The 16989-nt window shown below is 47.3% G+C and overlaps 5 protein-coding genes across 5 annotated transcripts; all 5 read left to right on the top strand.

The window, feature by feature from the left end:
* Positions 1–315: 315 nt before the first annotated feature.
* Positions 316–1027, top strand: RhiXN_10384 (laminin domain protein; the record flags this gene model as incomplete). The annotated part of the gene is made up of 5 exons (XM_043330200.1): positions 316–484; positions 546–611; positions 660–700; positions 750–882; positions 936–1027. The coding sequence occupies 5 exons, from the start codon at positions 316–318 to the stop codon at positions 1025–1027; spliced, it is 501 nt and encodes a 166-aa protein (XP_043184297.1).
* Positions 1028–2914: 1887 nt separating this feature from the next.
* RhiXN_10383 (Transposon Ty3-I Gag-Pol polyprotein) lies at positions 2915–5135 on the top strand (the record flags this gene model as incomplete). Its single annotated transcript, XM_043330199.1, has 3 exons — positions 2915–3175; positions 3202–4012; positions 4051–5135. 3 exons carry the CDS (start codon positions 2915–2917, stop codon positions 5133–5135), a joined length of 2157 nt encoding a protein of 718 aa, XP_043184296.1.
* Positions 5136–5884: 749 nt separating this feature from the next.
* Positions 5885–9906, top strand: RhiXN_10382 (Transposon Ty3-G Gag-Pol polyprotein; the record flags this gene model as incomplete). The annotated part of the gene is made up of 2 exons (XM_043330198.1): positions 5885–7324; positions 8602–9906. The coding sequence occupies 2 exons, from the start codon at positions 5885–5887 to the stop codon at positions 9904–9906; spliced, it is 2745 nt and encodes a 914-aa protein (XP_043184295.1).
* Positions 9907–10148: 242 nt separating this feature from the next.
* On the top strand, positions 10149–13339 carry RhiXN_10381 (Retrotransposable element Tf2 protein; the record flags this gene model as incomplete). Its single annotated transcript, XM_043330197.1, has 2 exons — positions 10149–11474; positions 11525–13339. 2 exons carry the CDS (start codon positions 10149–10151, stop codon positions 13337–13339), a joined length of 3141 nt encoding a protein of 1046 aa, XP_043184294.1.
* Positions 13340–14399: 1060 nt separating this feature from the next.
* Positions 14400–16513, top strand: RhiXN_10380 (Transposon Ty3-I Gag-Pol polyprotein; the record flags this gene model as incomplete). The annotated part of the gene is made up of 3 exons (XM_043330196.1): positions 14400–15024; positions 15232–16110; positions 16161–16513. 3 exons carry the CDS (start codon positions 14400–14402, stop codon positions 16511–16513), a joined length of 1857 nt encoding a protein of 618 aa, XP_043184293.1.
* Positions 16514–16989: the final 476 nt, after the last annotated feature.

The following is a 16989-nucleotide window of genomic DNA, read 5'->3' as shown; positions in this document are numbered from 1 at the left end:
CGCCAGTACAGAGTAGTAGCAAGATAACTCATGATCGTTATTGTAACCGCTACATTGCCTTATCTCTAACTCCGCGAAATTGACCCGAGCTCGGGAACTATTGTCTCATGAGCTTCGGCGAATTTTGTAGAGCAGCAAATATGGGAAATCGTCCAGTAGCCTACAGCACATGTAGTGTCCTCGTTTCAGCCGAACTCTCCGGGCGCTTGAATAGGGGCTGATTCTACTTTATATTCCGAATAGCTTAGCGCGGTGGAGCATTTGATGTAACGTAATGGTGTGGCACCAGGCCAAATCCGAACCTCAATCCCGATCATGACTGATCGTCCCGGGTGGTATCCTCCGGGGCAGATTTGCCATCCGCCCGAGCTACCAGTGTATCTAAAGAATGTTTATGACCTGAAGCCAATTGTGGGAGTACCCAATGACGCCGAGGTTACCCGGATCCATGCCGTCTTGCATGCAGCAAGAAAGCTATCCGAGGGTGAGAATCTTGGGGCCCTACACAAAGTTGCGGTCTGACCAATACGTCATGTTTCTTAAAGTTCCTGCAATGATGGATCCCAGTTTATTAATGGGTCTCGCCGATCATCTGTTCGATGTTCAAATGGGTAAGCACTCACGGCGAGTTTTGGTCAGGAACTTAACTTGTTCATTAGCCAGGTATCGAAGCAAATATTCGCTTATCACCTTTCCTAGTGTGCGTGTTCTGCTTCAACTGGATCCTAGATTTGTTGAGCTCCGAGTAGAGTGCTACATATTCACCTCCGAATCTCCCCGACCATCTCTCTACCAAACTCGAGTCCGTATCTGGTGCGCCAACCAATGAACAGATGATAAAGGTGCAGGATATCCTTTTGAATTATCAGGAAATGAGACGATGTGCGTATCAGTGTTAGACACATGACCTATCTACTTATAATTTAATTGAATAGTTCCGTCCATGTTTGATGCACATGTCAACATGGAACTGTCTCAGCATCTCTTCGATCTTCAGATGGGTGTGTTCAAAAAGCAATATCTTTGACTTAAACAAACTTATATAGAATAGCCAGACACATGCGAATGGCGGGGGAAAGTGAGCCAATCTTGGGATCAGAGGCGACTCTGAAACCACCAGTAACCCTTCTAAATACACCACACACCCTAGCAAGACCGAAGAAGCTATTACAACGAATAACATCGGCAGAGGAGCGGATGACATCGAGGCTCACTATACTATACATTCAGTAACTGGTGCTGAAACCCGCGACTTGATAGAACGGTCGAATAAGCTTGCCGAACGGTTCAACCAGTTGCTGGAGCGTTCCAACGAACTATCGGAGGGACGAAATAAATCAACCGATAGTTCTAGCACTCCAAATTCGGTTCAACAATTCAACCAGATGCTAGAGCGGCTTACACAAATAGTGGAACACTCCCAAAAACCGGCAGAGCAATTTAACCAATTATTTGATAGGCTCAACCAGCTAGTTGAACTATCGAAGCAACCTGCGCAAAGAGCCAATGAGCTCGGCGAACAATCGAACAATAGAATCAATCATTTGGCCATTCGAACCAGCTCTCAGAGAAGGCTAACAAATCCTTGGAATCATTTGCGGGACTTCTTCAGAACATTAACGGAGTATTGGTGGGGATCCAACATGCCATAGTCCGAGTGAGTATTTCAAGTTTATGGTCGCACCCCTAAAATAAACATAAATCCGTAGAGCCATAAAGGAAATACGATCAGTGCAATCAACTGTTTGGTAAATGGCAGAAGCCAGGAGTAATGCACCAGAAGTATCGAGTGAGTGGCCTTATTGTTCTACAGTAATCTACCAAGGTCTCATATAGCGAGCAATCATTTGTTTTGCTAATTTTAAGACCACCGTAGAGGCACTGTCCAATTCCTCTGAGTACGACAATATCCCGGTGGCTATTGATGGCGTATCCCAGGTCATCAATTTGCCCAGCCACTGGTTGGGAGACTTCCTTCGGTTTTATAGCCTTGGCGATAATTTGCACATACACCCGGGTAGTACCACCTTGAAACAAGGAAAGACCCGAGAGGCTCAGAACAGGCTAGGTGACTACTTATCTTCGTGCCTCGGCTAATTCTGATATATCAATACCACCCCAAAACAAAGGAGGGGATAGGTCACTTTAAGTTAGCGTAGGCGGGTAATGTGTATAGACTCTTTCTGGGAGTTCAATGATCAAGTAGACTAAAACCCTATCTGTTGCGTATAGTGTTTTGAAAGACTAATGTACAATTTGTTTGTTCTTTGAGTCTATTGTGCACAAAATCCGACAACTTATTTAAGATGCGGCATGCACCTGTAAGGAGCACGTGACCCGGGACACGGCCCCGAGGCCCCCGAACCTTACACACTATAAAGAGAAATCAAATACATAATATTTCATACCGCAGTAACAAACAAGCCCGCAGTAGCTGCGGACGTTAATGATAAGATATAATGAAATAAAGCCTTAGCACAAGTGCTAGGCCAAGAATTGGAATAAGACTGAATGATACCACACGCAGGTATATGCAACAGCAGAATACCCGTGTTGAAAACATATAAAAAGACCTATCGATAGTTAGCATGTAGACTCACGACTTTGTACTTTAATACTTTTAATTTGATTGACTTCGATAGCCAACTCGCTTGACTCTAAACTCTGGTTTACTATTGTCTCACTCGTATTGATTCACGCAAGGTTGTTTATTACATTTGATTACTAACATTACAGTTACTGTACGAATTCTACAACCTTACATTTTTTGGCTTACGTTCGTTCAATCAATTCTCAAACCCAACGACTGATCACCGGAGGAGGAGAGATACTGTTGGACATATAATTAGTTTTGGACATTAGATAAGTACTTAAGAACACATTAGAACACTCACATTTGGAATTAGCTACCCAAATGTCGAACACAGGACAAGACGGAGCTCCCACCGGGCACGCTGACAATGCGCCCTTGGTAGGACCTAGCGTTAAGCCCAGGTCGGCCTCAAGAATGAGCACGGCCCGCGAAGTCCCCCTAGAGTCAACGCCAAAGGCGTCCAGAAAGGCTACGAAAGGCAAAAGCTCAGCGTATACAACGGAGAGCAAAACTAGCTGGCCAAGTTCCAGGGCGTCAGGAGCATCGTCAGTGGAACAAGGGGGAGGATACAGCGTCAAAGACGTGGGGGAGAAACTGGTCAAATAAAGGACGGCGATGAAGCGTCGGGGGATGAGGGAACATACAATAGAGAGGAAGAAATAGGCGAAACCTACATGGAAGCAGACACTGCAATGATTAGTGCATTGCCGGAAGAAACAGTAACAAGGGGTATACCTAAGTCAGCAATACTGTCCCCAATTAGTAGAAGACCACAATACCAAATACAAAGTGTACCAACGGTACTAGAACCTCCCGCAGAGATCAAAAGACCTGCTTCAGCACCGATAAACCCACATCGGCAAACCCCAGTAAATAAACCCGTTGAAATAGAACAGAGCAGACAGGGCATAAACAGCCCGAGTGCCGAAGCAAATGCTAGACAGAAAAACCGCTGGCAGATAGGGAATATAGTAACAAGGGACAATACAGTACCCTTAATAATAAGGACACCGCCTGGCCCCAGTAAAGGGAAGCAAGCAATAAGGAACACAAGCGGAAGAAAGGAAAAGAAAGAGGAAAGCCTACCTCGTAGACAACTAGACCCTAGGGAACAAACGCGCCTAGACTATAAACTAATAGACGCGATTGGAAAGGACAGAGAGCAATTAGCCGCTTTACTGGACTATGAGGAATCGATGGGAAATGGAGGGCGCGAGGCCCGAATATTATTCGCAAATACAAACCCAGAAGTGACAATACAAGCAAAAGAGAAAGGAAAAGAACCCACAACTCCTAAGAACAAGAGTCGCGTGCAAGCCACATTAGGACTACCCATGAGCCAGCTGGAGGGCGAGCGCAAGTACACGCATACACCAGCTCCAAACACAGTAACGGCAAAGAACAGGGGACTTCCTACTGGTGGATACTTGCACAACCAATTAACAAACCCACCAAAGAATTGGTAGCGGCCAACGGGAACCCCAGCGATTCAAGCAAATCAAGTAGCAGCTCAGACAGCAACAATGACTTCAATAACATGAGTCCGCATAAACTCGCTAAATACATTAAGAAATTAAAGAAGAAGAATAAAGAAAGAAAAGAAAAGGAAAAGCTGAGGAAACTACAACTCAGCGGGTTTAAGACAAAGTTACCTACCGCATACAACGGGTCGAACGACTTCAATACATTTGAACAATTTGTTTACGAAGTAGAAACATGGCAGGAGGACACAGGATTTGAGGACTACAAAGCCGTAAGGCACGTAAAAAGCTTCCTCAAAGATAAAGCGGCAAGCTACTATATGCTACATGTAGCCCCCAATGTCACTCAATATACACTGACCCTGGTATTCCAAGGGCTATTCGATTATTGCTTCCCGCCAGACAGTCAAGCAAGAATACGCCGCAAGTTTAACAATATGACACAGTCAGACCGGGGGTTTAGAGATTTCTACCGCAAATTATGTAAAATACAAAGAAGACTAGCGGACATAAACAATAAATCAATCGCTGTCCGAATGTGGGAAGGAGCCCACAGCTACATACGCATAGAATGGGCAAAGAATGGATATTCAGCGGAACACAACTTGCCGGAGGAATTAGAAGAATCGGCAATTAGATTTGAAACCGCCGAAAAAATTCGCCGAACGGAAGAGAACCAAACAAATGATTGCCGAGACCAATCGACATACAAAGGCAAGCGCCCTGATTACCGTAAGCCTAGGGAAGGCAAAAGGAACGGTAACACGCCCAGGCAAGATAAGCCGCACGTCAGTACCAATAAGTCTCCAAGAAAGGAGAAGGTACCTAGGCTCTCGCCAGAAAAGTTTGCAGAATATCATGCAGCGGGAAAGTGCACATTCTGCCATGAGATTGGACATATAGCCAAGGACTGCCCAAAGCGAAACTTTGCTAAACCTAAGGGTATAAGCACGTTGGCTGTAAGCTTTGCTCGCATACATGAACTAGAAACAGCAACAAGGGAGTCTAAATCGATATACGCGATATCTCTTGATGGGGGACAGCAACAAAATCGTATGTGATACACAAACCTTAAGAACATACGCAATAAAGAAAGAAACCTTACCGTCTATGGAATGGAACACATCCAAACCAAGAGACAAGGAATGAAAGGTCCCACGACCAATAATACTTGAGGTCCTAATTAATGGGAATCCCGCTCGAGCATTACTCAATAGCGGGTTGCATGGGGATTTTGTATCTACCACATTAGTAGACCAATTGAAGCTAAAAAAGACCCAATTAGCTAAACCCATACTACAAATGGCAGTATTGGGATCTAAGAGCTCAATCAATTGGTGCGCAAACGCTCTATTCCAGTACCAAGGGATAGAAGAAGATCGACCATTTGATGTAATGAATATAGAAAACTACGACTTAATATTGGGCACACCTTTCTTGTACCAATTCAAGGTCACGTTTGGACTCAACCCGCCAAATGTATTAATCGGAAGTAACAAAGCAGTACCCCTACAGGGAGGTACAGTAACAAAGATAGCCTCGCTAGCAGCAGAACTGCTAGAGGATGAGATAGAAAAAGTGCGCGCTCAATTGAACGACGCATGTAAAGACCTGTTCAAAACAGCAGCTGAAACGCCACTTCCCCCATTACGAGTAATAAATCATTGTATCCCACTAATAGACAACAACAAACCCTTACCATGGCGATCGTCTAAGTGCCCTGAGAAATTAAGGGATCAATGGGAGAAGAAGAGAAATGCATACGTACAGACAGGAAGATGGCGATTTGCGACGGGAAAGAACAACACCTATGCTATTCCTAACAAAGAAGAGTGCTGACGGGTCTGTCAAACTCCGTACAGTACTAGATAAACAAGCGTTGAATGATAATACTCATAAATTAGCCTCACCGCTGCCAGATCAAGCGGACATCTTATGGCGAGTACAAAAACATAAGTACCGGTCATTAATTGATGGAAAGGATGCGTACGAACAAATAAGGGTAGAACCAGAAGACGTACCACATACATTGTTTGTGACACCCAATGGTACTATGGTAAGCAAGGTAATGCAACAAGGCGATACAAATGCCAGTGCTACATACCAATCGCTCATGAATATATTACTCGAGAAGGGGCAAGGAAAATACTGGGATGTATTCTTAGACAATATAGTAGTATATACAAACTCGATAGAAGAGCATATATCCAGGATGAACAAACTCTTCGAGATATTAAGACGCAAGAAGCTCTACCTTAGCAATGGGAAGATACAATTCCTAGTACGCAAACTAAACATACTAGGTCATGTGATTGATGAAAAAGGGATCCGAATGGACCCTGACAAAATCAACAACGTACTAAAGTGGAAAACACCTACCACTAAGGAACAAGTGATGGCGTTCCTAGGAGCAGTTGGCTACCTAGCGCCTAATTGCGAGGGCATAAGAATACCCATGGGGGTACTATCAAACCAATCAGCGGGAAACAAACACTGGAATTGGGACCATACAGCCCAACGTGCGTTCAAAGAAGTAAAAATGATAGTACAGAAACATAGGGACAATCACCGAGTCGCTATAGATTACAGTGAGGAGGCCCCTCCAATCAACTTAGTAACAGACGCAAGTTGCACCGGTGCAAGCGGTGTACTGTCGCAAGGAAAGGAACTAAGTAAGGCGCATGTAATTGCCTTTTGGTCGGGCAAATTTAATAGCACTCAGCAAAACTACGCAGTGCACAAATTAGAACTACTAGCGATCAAAGAGTCACTAGATTGGTTCAGGCATTTATTAGTAGGATGTAAATTCAATATATACACGGATCACCGGGCTCTCGAACACTTTCAGACACAGAAGAACTTAAGCCCGCGACAAGTCCGATGGCTACAAGTATTCAATGAATTCGATTATTGCATTATATACATCCCAGGAGAAACAAACGTATTAGCCAATACACTGTCCCAAATATACGAAAATGAAAGACCGGGAACAGTAAGAGCCACAAGCAAATACGTGCAAGATAAGGACAACGTACCTGACCTTGAGGCATTTAGCGCCAAAGTCACGGGACACGTGACCGGCCCGATCACCCGACCGCTACTGGTAGCCAAAGAGGCCATAGCCGCCCAAATACCAATATTAGGCGACCAAGCAATTGAGACTCAGGGTCCAATGGAAATTAATGGGGTTGACCTACCTAATAAGGAAACAATAGAGGAACCTCGACGATTGTCAAGGAACCGTAAACCAGTAACAAAACTGGTTGTGTCGCATTCCCCAACACATAAGAGAGCCCCACCAAAATGGAAGTCTAACAAATTGAAAGAGGCCGAAGATACCTCGATAAAGAAAAAGATGCGCGCGGCTAAGAAAATAAACCCCGAGAAAGAATCTAAGAGCCACGGCACAAACAATGATAAGTGTCGTAGACACACTTGATACCAGGGAATTTATTCCTATTTTCTCAATTTTAAACGAAGGCAAACGGACAACATTTTCGATCACGTGACTTTGGCGCTTATATCATACGCTAAGCGCCGAGCCACGTCCCCATCTGCGCTTACCTCAGCATACGTAGCCACCTCCACCTGATGACATCACTATGACACGTCAGTGACATGTATGCATGAGTAAGGCCGACTGCGGAGCGGGGTTCTTATTGGTTATGGTATTGGTTATAATGTATTTGTAATTAGCACTACTATAGAATATATAAGGAGGCCAACCGACCATGGTAACACCCAGGTCGATTACCTCTTGTTGCATCCCACACTGTACGAGGGCCTTACAGCCCAGTAAGATACTTAGCTACACGCCTTAAGCGTTGTTCTTGCTGTACATACGTAGCTTGCCGCCGCCTTATAGCGTGTGGTCATCGTAGTTAGTTAGTCCGTTGTTGTAGGGTACCTCGCCGCCGCCTTAAGCGGTTTGTTGTAATAGTCACACGGCCACAAGCGCCCACACCCTTGACGTCCTTACAGACGTCTAGGACACTAGGTAATCGACCTTAAGTCGGTTGCAAACCGTGCCCACCAGCACACACACTTGACCCAACAACGAGAAGGCCCCTAGTACTAGCACAAGGGAAATCAGGTGATCGGGATTGCCTTTCACTGTCAATAATCAAACCAGTGTTGTCCCCACCTAGTACCGAATTGCTATAAGGCTAACGGGTTCTAATCGTCCGCATACCACCGGTCGCCGCACCTTTTGTTAGCGACCCTAGACAGCCAATCCACCCGCTTGCAGAAGCACTGCCCCGCATCACGCCCGTCCACGGCAGTTGATCAGGGTAAGAACTGTCCAACGCTAGGCCGGTTGAGGCAAGGGTTTAGCGTATACATACAATAAAGCGCTCATAAGTCCTGATATAGGCACCACTAGTCCCCACCTCTTCCAACATTACCTCCCGCACTCCCCCACGTTCTTCCTCCCGGGCATCCACCCACGCTGGCCGGTCCTACCCCACACATCCCATGGCAACCTGCTCCCGGCCGCCCTCTTGAGCCCGCTCCCCTATCGATCAGGGAGAGCTGGGACCCTTCCTTCCGCCAGCCTCCCCCGAGCTTGGCAAAGTCTCACTCAAGCGGGTCATCCGCCTTCTCTGGGGGCTCCAATCCCAAGTCAACCGCATTGAGCGGACCCTCTCAGAACAAACCGAAATTAGCCAAGAGGTTCGAACCAACGTCAAGAATATCTCACAGACGGTCAATGTTGTCAAGGATGGGCTTGCCCAGCTCCAATCCGCCCGGGGCCCCCATACCCCAGAAGAACAAAAACCCCCCACGGTTGAGGAAACGCCCAGGGCTGCGCCCAAAACCGAGCCTATTGGCAAGGCTCAACCATTCCTCGGGGCCCCAGCCCCCATCATCTCCACAGGGGCCCCCAGGCGCGACCCCCTCTCCCTCTTCAACCCCTACCCTTCCTTGTCCTTCCCTTTGGGACCGGCTCCAGCCTCCCAAGGACCTCCACCAGCGCCTATCGTCACCTCGGCGCAGCCTCCAGCCCCCTCCACTGTAAAAGTGGACCACCCAGATGCCTTCAAAGGCAAAATTGGCTCGGAGGCCAAACAGTGGCTAACTCGAATGTTGGCCTGGGTACGCCTCAACCAGAGGCAATTCCCAACGGACCTGGAGGTCCTCTCCTTCCTCCTCATGAACATGGAGGAAGCGGCTGGGGCCTGGGCCCATCCCCACCTGGACCAGTTAGGGTCCCATTGCGCACTCATCCAGACCGTGGATGAATTCAAAAACAAGTTCCTGGCCGCCTTCGGCGACCCTGACGCAACCAGAGCAGCGGAGCGGAAGATCACGTCTCTCACACAAACCGGCACTTGTGCCGAATACATCACCAAGTTCCGCACGCTGCAAATGGAACTCGACTGGAACGACGCCGCACTCCGCGGCCAGTTTGCGCGAGGACTTCACTGGGAGGTCCGGAAACAGATTGCCACTAGGGAAAGGCAACCACGCACCCTGAGGGAATTGCAAGACGCATCCCTCATCATTGACAACGCCCTCCAAGAGGAACGCGCCAGCCACCCGCATCAGGGTAATAAGTCTGGTAAATCCTCCACTACCCCCAACCGGGGGGCAAGTACCGGCCATCAGGCCACCAAAACCGGCCCCCTCTCTTCCAATCCCAATTACGTCTCGGAGGAAGAACGCAACCGCCGCCGCGCAGAAGGACTTTGCGTAAAATGCGGTAGGGCTGGGCACAAGTTTGCCGAGTGCAGAACCGGCTGGAAGGCTACCCCAAAGGAGGATAAGGGGAAAGCCAAGGAAACCGCCAAAATTGGCAAAGAGTCTGGACCCAAATCGGGAAAAGACTAAGGGTACCTGCTGCCGCGCGCAAGGACCCCAAGGACTCTGGTGTTGCTCTGGAAATTTGTAATATATCAAATAGTCACAATAGAATCTCCCCCTTGTTTACAATTTCCATCAAACCAGAGAAACAAGCGGAACATATAGAAGTCCTGATAGACTCAGGCGCCACATCATCATTCCTCCACCCACGAACCGCCAAGGCACTACGCCTACCCTTAATAGACCTACCCTCACCCCGTACCGTAACTATGCTTGATGGGTCAAGCCCCCAGGCAGGAAAAATCTGGAAGAAGGCAGTACTCACCTTCACCTATGATGGCAAAAAGATGACGGAGACCTTCCTCATCTGTAATACTGGTAGTCATGCGGCCATCCTAGGTTTGAAATGGTTAGACGCTCATAACCCAGAAATAGATTGGAACACGCGCACCCTATCCTTCCCACACACTCCGCCAGAACATGTGGCCATTGCCAAAGAGGAAGAAGCTGATCAGAATCCCCTCAAAGGAGTACCCTCCAAATACCACCAATACGCTAAGGTATTTGGAGAAGAAGAATTCAACAAGCTCCCTCCCCATAGGCATTACGATATTGGCATTGAACTCACCGAAGAAGGCCCCCTCAACTCTCCCCTCTACAGTATGACAGATGCCGAGTCTGCCACACTAAAGGACTGGCTCAGGGATGAGTTGAAAGCAGGGAAAATCCGCCCTAGCAAATCTTCAATTAGTTCCCCCGTCATGTTTGTTCCAAAGAAGGACGGTTCCCGCCGCTTGGTTGTCGACTACCGCCGCCTTAACAACCGGACAAAGAAGAATGTATACCCGTTACCCCGTCCAGATGACCTTATGGCCCAGCTCCGTGGCGCCAAAGTCTTTACCAAACTAGACCTAAGATGGGGTTACAACAATGTCCGAGTCAAAGAAGGTGACAAATGGAAGACCGCCTTCCGCACCAAGTACGGCCTTTACGAGTCCCTGGTCATGACATTTGGTTTGACAAACGCTCCTGCTGCCTTCCAGCACTTCATGAACAAATTGTTCAAGGACCTCCTGGATGTTTGCGTCATCATCTACCTTGATGACATCCTAATTTACTCTAAGGATGACGCAACACACACCCAGCACGTTCACGAAGTCTTACGGCGTCTCATGGAAAATCAACTGTTCTGTAAGGCATCCAAATGCACGTTCCACGTTACCTCGGTGGAATACCTAGGAATCATAGTCTCGGATAAGGGATTCAGCCTGGATAAGCTCAAAATCCAGGCGGTCCAAGAATGGCCCACCCCCACCAAGGTTAAGGAAGTCCAATCCTTCCTTGGGTTCGCCAATTTCCTATGCCGGTTTGTAGCCAACTTTAGCCACATGGCACGCCCATTGCACAATCTGGTTAAGAAGGACACAATTTGGAAATGGGAAACCAAGGAACAGGAAGCTTTCCAAGGAATAAAGGACGCAATTACCAATGCCCCCGTTCTCTGCCATGCCGACCCCACCAAACCCTACTTCCTAGAGACAGACGCTCAGGAGCTGCCCTGGGATCCATACTCAGCCAACATCAGGAAGACGGCCGTCTCCATCTGCTAGGCTTTCTATCCGAGTCATTCAAAGGTGCCAAACAGAACTATGACACCCATGACAAGGAACTGTTAGCCATCATACGTTCCTTTGAGTATTGGCGCATTTTCCTGGAAGGAACCGCTCACCCTGTTACTGTATTCACCGATCACCGCAACTTGGAGTACTGGAAGGAGTCTCGGACATTTAACCGTCGCCACGCTAGGTGGCACCTACTGCTAGCAGGGTATAACTTCCAAATCGTTTACCGCCCAGGAAAACAGTCAGGGAAACCCAATGCACTCTCACGACGTGCTGATCATGCCGACATTCCACCCGCCGCCCAGACTATGCTCCCTAACCCTGTATTTGCCAACGTAGCCCTAGTAACTCCCAAAAAGGAACTCCAACGCCAGATTGAGGCTGCCTTGGACCAAGACAAATCCCTGGAGGAAATACTGCAATTCCTCCAGAACAAGTCAAAGGCCCCACCATCAATAAAACAAGCCTTTAAGGATTACAAAATGGAAGCAGGCCTGCTATTTTACCAAGGGAGAATTGTGGTACCGGATGCTGGAACATTGAGAACGGACCTACTCCGCATTTTCCACGACAGCCCTTTAGCTGGCCACCCAGGGAGACAACGTACCCTAGAACTGGTATCCAGGAACTACTACTGGCCTGGGATCCGCGCGGACACGTATTGGCACGTTGACTCTTGCAAAACATGTCAACGAATCAGAAGGCCCAAGTATGCATCCATTCCGCCGCAGCCCCTGGAACTTCCAACACGCCCCTGGCAACACGTGTCATACGATATGATAGTGGACTTGCCTAAAGACGGAAGTAACGATTCCATCTTGGTCATTGTAGATAGCTTCACAAAATACGTCATCCTGGTGGAGTGCTCTAAGAAACTAAAGGCACCCGAGCTAGCGGACCTGTTTCTACAACACATATGGAAGCGTTTTGGTATGCCGGAGAAGACAGTCTCAGACCAAGGAAGGGTATTCAACAACAAGTTCCTGAAGGCCTTGTACCAACGTCTGGGAATAGACCCTCACTTTTCCTCGGCCTATCACCCTCAAAGCGACGGACAGACAGAACGTGTAAACCCCACAGTTGAACACTTCTTAAGGGCCTACTCAGGGGTAAACCAGAAAGACTGGGTCAAGTGGTTACCAATGGCGGAATTTGCCTACAACAACGCAGTGCATAGCTCAACAGGCAAATCCCCTTTTAAGGCACTATACGGTTGGGAACCTTCCTTAACTCCGAGTAACGTCCTGACAGACGTACCTGAGGCAGACAATCTAGCAACCCAGATGGAAGCACAATGGCAGGAAATAGAAGCGGCGCTCCGGCAATCAAAGACACGCATGGTAGCTGGAGAAGTGGGAGAACCACTTGAGTTCGAAATTGGAGAAGAAGCCTGGCTAGACGCCAAAAACGTGAAGCTAAAGACCCTGAGTCCCAAGCTAACTGAACAACGCCTAGGCCCCTTCAAAGTAACCAAGAAAATCTCCGACAGAGCATATCGCCTAGAGCTCCCGCCAACCATGAGGATCCACGATGTCTTCTACGTGGGTCTGCTGTCAAAAGTCAAAAGGGACAAGAAGCGCAACTTTGAGAACCGGCCTCCACCTGTCACCGTGGATGGAGAGGAAGAATACGAGGTTGAAGGGATCACAGACATGGAAGAAAGGAACGGGAAGTGGTTTTTTAGGGTAAAATGGAAAGGCTACGGATCAGAGGAAAATACCTGGGAACCAAGGGAGAACCTCAAAAACGCCGAAAAAATCCTAGAAAAATTCGAAAAAGAAATGAAAAAGAAGGCCCTCGGCGCTGCCAAGGCCCTTAGAGGGGGGGCAGTGTTGTAGACACACTTGATACCAGGGAATTTATTCCTATTTTCTCAATTTTAAACGAAGGCAAACGGACAACATTTTCGATCACGTGACTTTGGCGCTTATATCATACGCTAAGCGCCGAGCCACGTCCCCATCTGCGCTTACCTCAGCATACGTAGCCACCTCCACCTGATGACATCACTATGACACGTCAGTGACATGTATGCATGAGTAAGGCCGACTGCGGAGCGGGGTTCTTATTGGTTATGGTATTGGTTATAATGTATTTGTAATTAGCACTACTATAGAATATATAAGGAGGCCAACCGACCATGGTAACACCCAGGTCGATTACCTCTTGTCGCATCCCACACTGTACGAGGGCCTTACAGCCCAGTAAGATACTTAGCTACACGCCTTAAGCGTTGTTCTTGCTGTACATACGTAGCTCGCCGCCGCCTTATAGCGTGTGGTCATTGTAGTTAGTTAGTCCGTTGTTGTAGGGTACCTCGCCGCCGCCTTAAGCGGTTTGTTGTAATAGTCACACAGCCACAAGCGCCCACACCCTCAACGTCCTTACAGACGTCTAGGACAATAAGGATTCAATAACAAAAGACGAGAATGATCAGAAGCTGGAAATACAGGAAGAGAAAACCGCATACAAGCCCAAAGAAGGAAAAAAAGAGGCGTCTGAAATGGACCAAACAAAATTACCCGCACCTAATGTGTTTTATGACCCCACACCAAACACACTCAAAGAATTGAGAGGGCGGTACCAAGAAGATAGATTCTATAAGCTCATTATAGACAACCCGACACATTTCAAGAAATTTGAATTAATTAATGACCTTATATACATAAAGAAAACAAAGGGAAAGCCCTGTGCATACCCGATATAGAGATAGAGGGAAAGAAACTACGCGAACAAGTAATCAAAGACGCGCACGTACAAATAGGGCACGGTGGAGCCAAAAGAACGAACTACGCGTTAAGAGGGAAAGCGTGGTGGAAAAATATGGTAATAGACGTACAGGACTACTGCGCGTCATGTCATATATGCGCAACAACAAAGCACCAGACGCAGACAAAAATGGGATTACTGACCCCGTTAGACCCAGCAAGAGAGCTGTGGGAATGCGTACAAATAGACTTCGTCGGACCGCTGCCCAAGTCAGAGAACCTAAACGGGAAATGGGACATGCTATGCGTAATCATAGACCAAGCAACGTCCATGGCACGATTAGTACCAATGAAACAAACGTATAAGGCCCGAGACATGGCAGAAGTAATATTTGACAATATCTATAAATTACACGGGATACCACAAGCCATAGTATCAGATTGGGACAAACTATTCGACTCCCAATTCTGGAGGGAATTATGTCGACTCACAAGAACCGAACTAAGAATGAGCTCCGGATACCATCCGGAGACCAACGGCCTAACTGAACAAAGCCATAAAACTTCGTTCCAGATCATCAGGCAGGCAATAGAAGGAAAACAGAATGAATGGGTAAAGCACATACCAAGCGTCGAGTACGCGATGAACTTGGCAAGGTCTGAAGCCACGGGATACAGCCCGTTCTTCCTGAACTACGGCCAATACCCCACTGGTTCACGTTGGGACACAGATAGCTTGTACCCAGGAGTACGGAAGTTCTTAGTCCGGCAAAGAGAAGCATTAGCAGCCGCACACGACGCCATAATAGACACACGTACACGAATGATAGCCCAGGCAAACAAACATTGACGCCCGGCGGATATAACTCAAGGAGACTTAGTATATCTATCAACAAAGAATCTAAGGCTCCCAAAAAAGATATCACGAAAGCTGGCAAGGAAATACATTGGACCAGTAAGAGTGACAAAAGAAATAGTAAAAGGAACAACATACGAGTTAGAACTACCGAATGATCTAAAAGATAGGGGCATACACCCCGTGTTCCACGCGTCGCTGCTGCGCATTCACGTACCGAATGATGATAACAGGTTCCCTGCAAGGGCGGGAAACCCAACAGTATCCTTAACGGATGCACCTAAAGAATGGGCAGTACGAGCAATACTGCAGCACGCAGGAAAAGGAAAAGAAACCCAATATGAAGTGCTGTGGGCAAACCAAAGCAGAACTTGGGAAGATTATCGCAACATCAAGCATTTAGTTGCGTTAGACGAATACCTCAAACTGCAAGGGGTCGATAGCGTCCTAAACTTACCATGGACAGCTGAATACGGAATAGAGGAACAGGAGTTCGGAAATGAGCTCAAGGAGAATGATATAAAAACAACTGAAAGCAAGGTACAAGTCAACAGCATTGCATTCAATAACATACTAGACAATATCATACACTGTCGCAATATGTCTTGTACCAATACCTCCGTCAAACAACAAAGCGTTTATTTGTTCACTGCTGGCAAGCTTGTCGATTGCGGCGTATATTGCGCCAACCTATTTTGTGTCAGCCATGGATCCCTGGATACTGCGGGCAGCGAACCGCCAAAGTACCAGGAGTTTAGATCAATGCTACACACAATTCGGGAACAGGGGAGTAACACAATTACACCCTCAAACCCTGCAGTCAAGATGCTTACAACGTTGATGAACGAGCTAGCAATAGCGTTAGGGCAAGCAAAGCAAGTCGCTCAACAGAAAGGGGTGCCGGCAAATGAAACAACTCAGAGATACCCAGTCCGTCCCCGGCACCAAGGGCAACCAATACAACGCGCATATATACAAGCGCGCCCACCTATCAACGCTCCTAAGGGGCCAAAAGCCCACAGGAACCCCCTCATCAATAGAATTGGTAATGGCATTTGTCAAACTAAGTACACGGATGCTAATCAAAATTGACAGGGGCGCGCGTCAGCCCGTACAAAAGGCACAGGACGCGGGGAGGAGCTAGGAGGAGAGAATGGAGAGAAAAGTGGAGGAATGAGAAAGCAAAGGAACAAGGAAAGGAGAATAGAGACACAAAAGGAGACGGAGAGGAGAAACAGACCAATGCTTACAGAAAAAGCACTGAAGAAACTTCAGGTCCAAGTAGTGGACACGGTAATAACAAGGTGGATGGAGGGGTTACCGGCACCGTTCCCAACATTCCCGAAAGGGAGAACTATACTTGTCCCATACATGCCAACAAAACCAAAGAAGTCATCAACAACAAAGACTGGGACTGGGACCGATTCGCTAACTCAGAAGCCGATTGAACCGCCAATTGGGGAGGGCGAATGTAAGGAGCACGTGACCCCGGGACACGGCCCCGAGGCCCCCGAACCTTACACACTATAAAGAGAAATCAAATACATAATATTTCATACCGCAGTAACAAACAAGCCCGCAGTAGCTGCGGACGTTAATGATAAGATATAATGAAATAAAGCCTTAGCACAAGTGCTAGGCCAAGAATCGGAATAAGACTGAATGATACCACACGCAGGTATATGCAACAGCAGAATACCCATGTTGAAAACATATAAAAAGACCTATCAATAGTTAGCATGTAGACTCACGACTTTGTACTTTAATACTTTTAATTTGATTGACTTTGATAGCCAACTCGCTTGACTCTAAACTCTGGTTTACTATCGTCTCACTCGTATTGATTCACGCAAGGTTGTTTATTACATTTGATTACTAACATTACAGTTACCGTACAAATTCTACAACCTTACAGCACCCCACA

Source organism: Rhizoctonia solani, chromosome 11, assembly GCF_016906535.1.
Source record: "Rhizoctonia solani chromosome 11, complete sequence".
Classification (NCBI taxonomy): domain Eukaryota; kingdom Fungi; phylum Basidiomycota; class Agaricomycetes; order Cantharellales; family Ceratobasidiaceae; genus Rhizoctonia; species Rhizoctonia solani.
The sequence above is the reverse complement of the archived record's forward strand: the minus strand, read 5'-3'. Positions and strand labels throughout refer to the sequence as shown.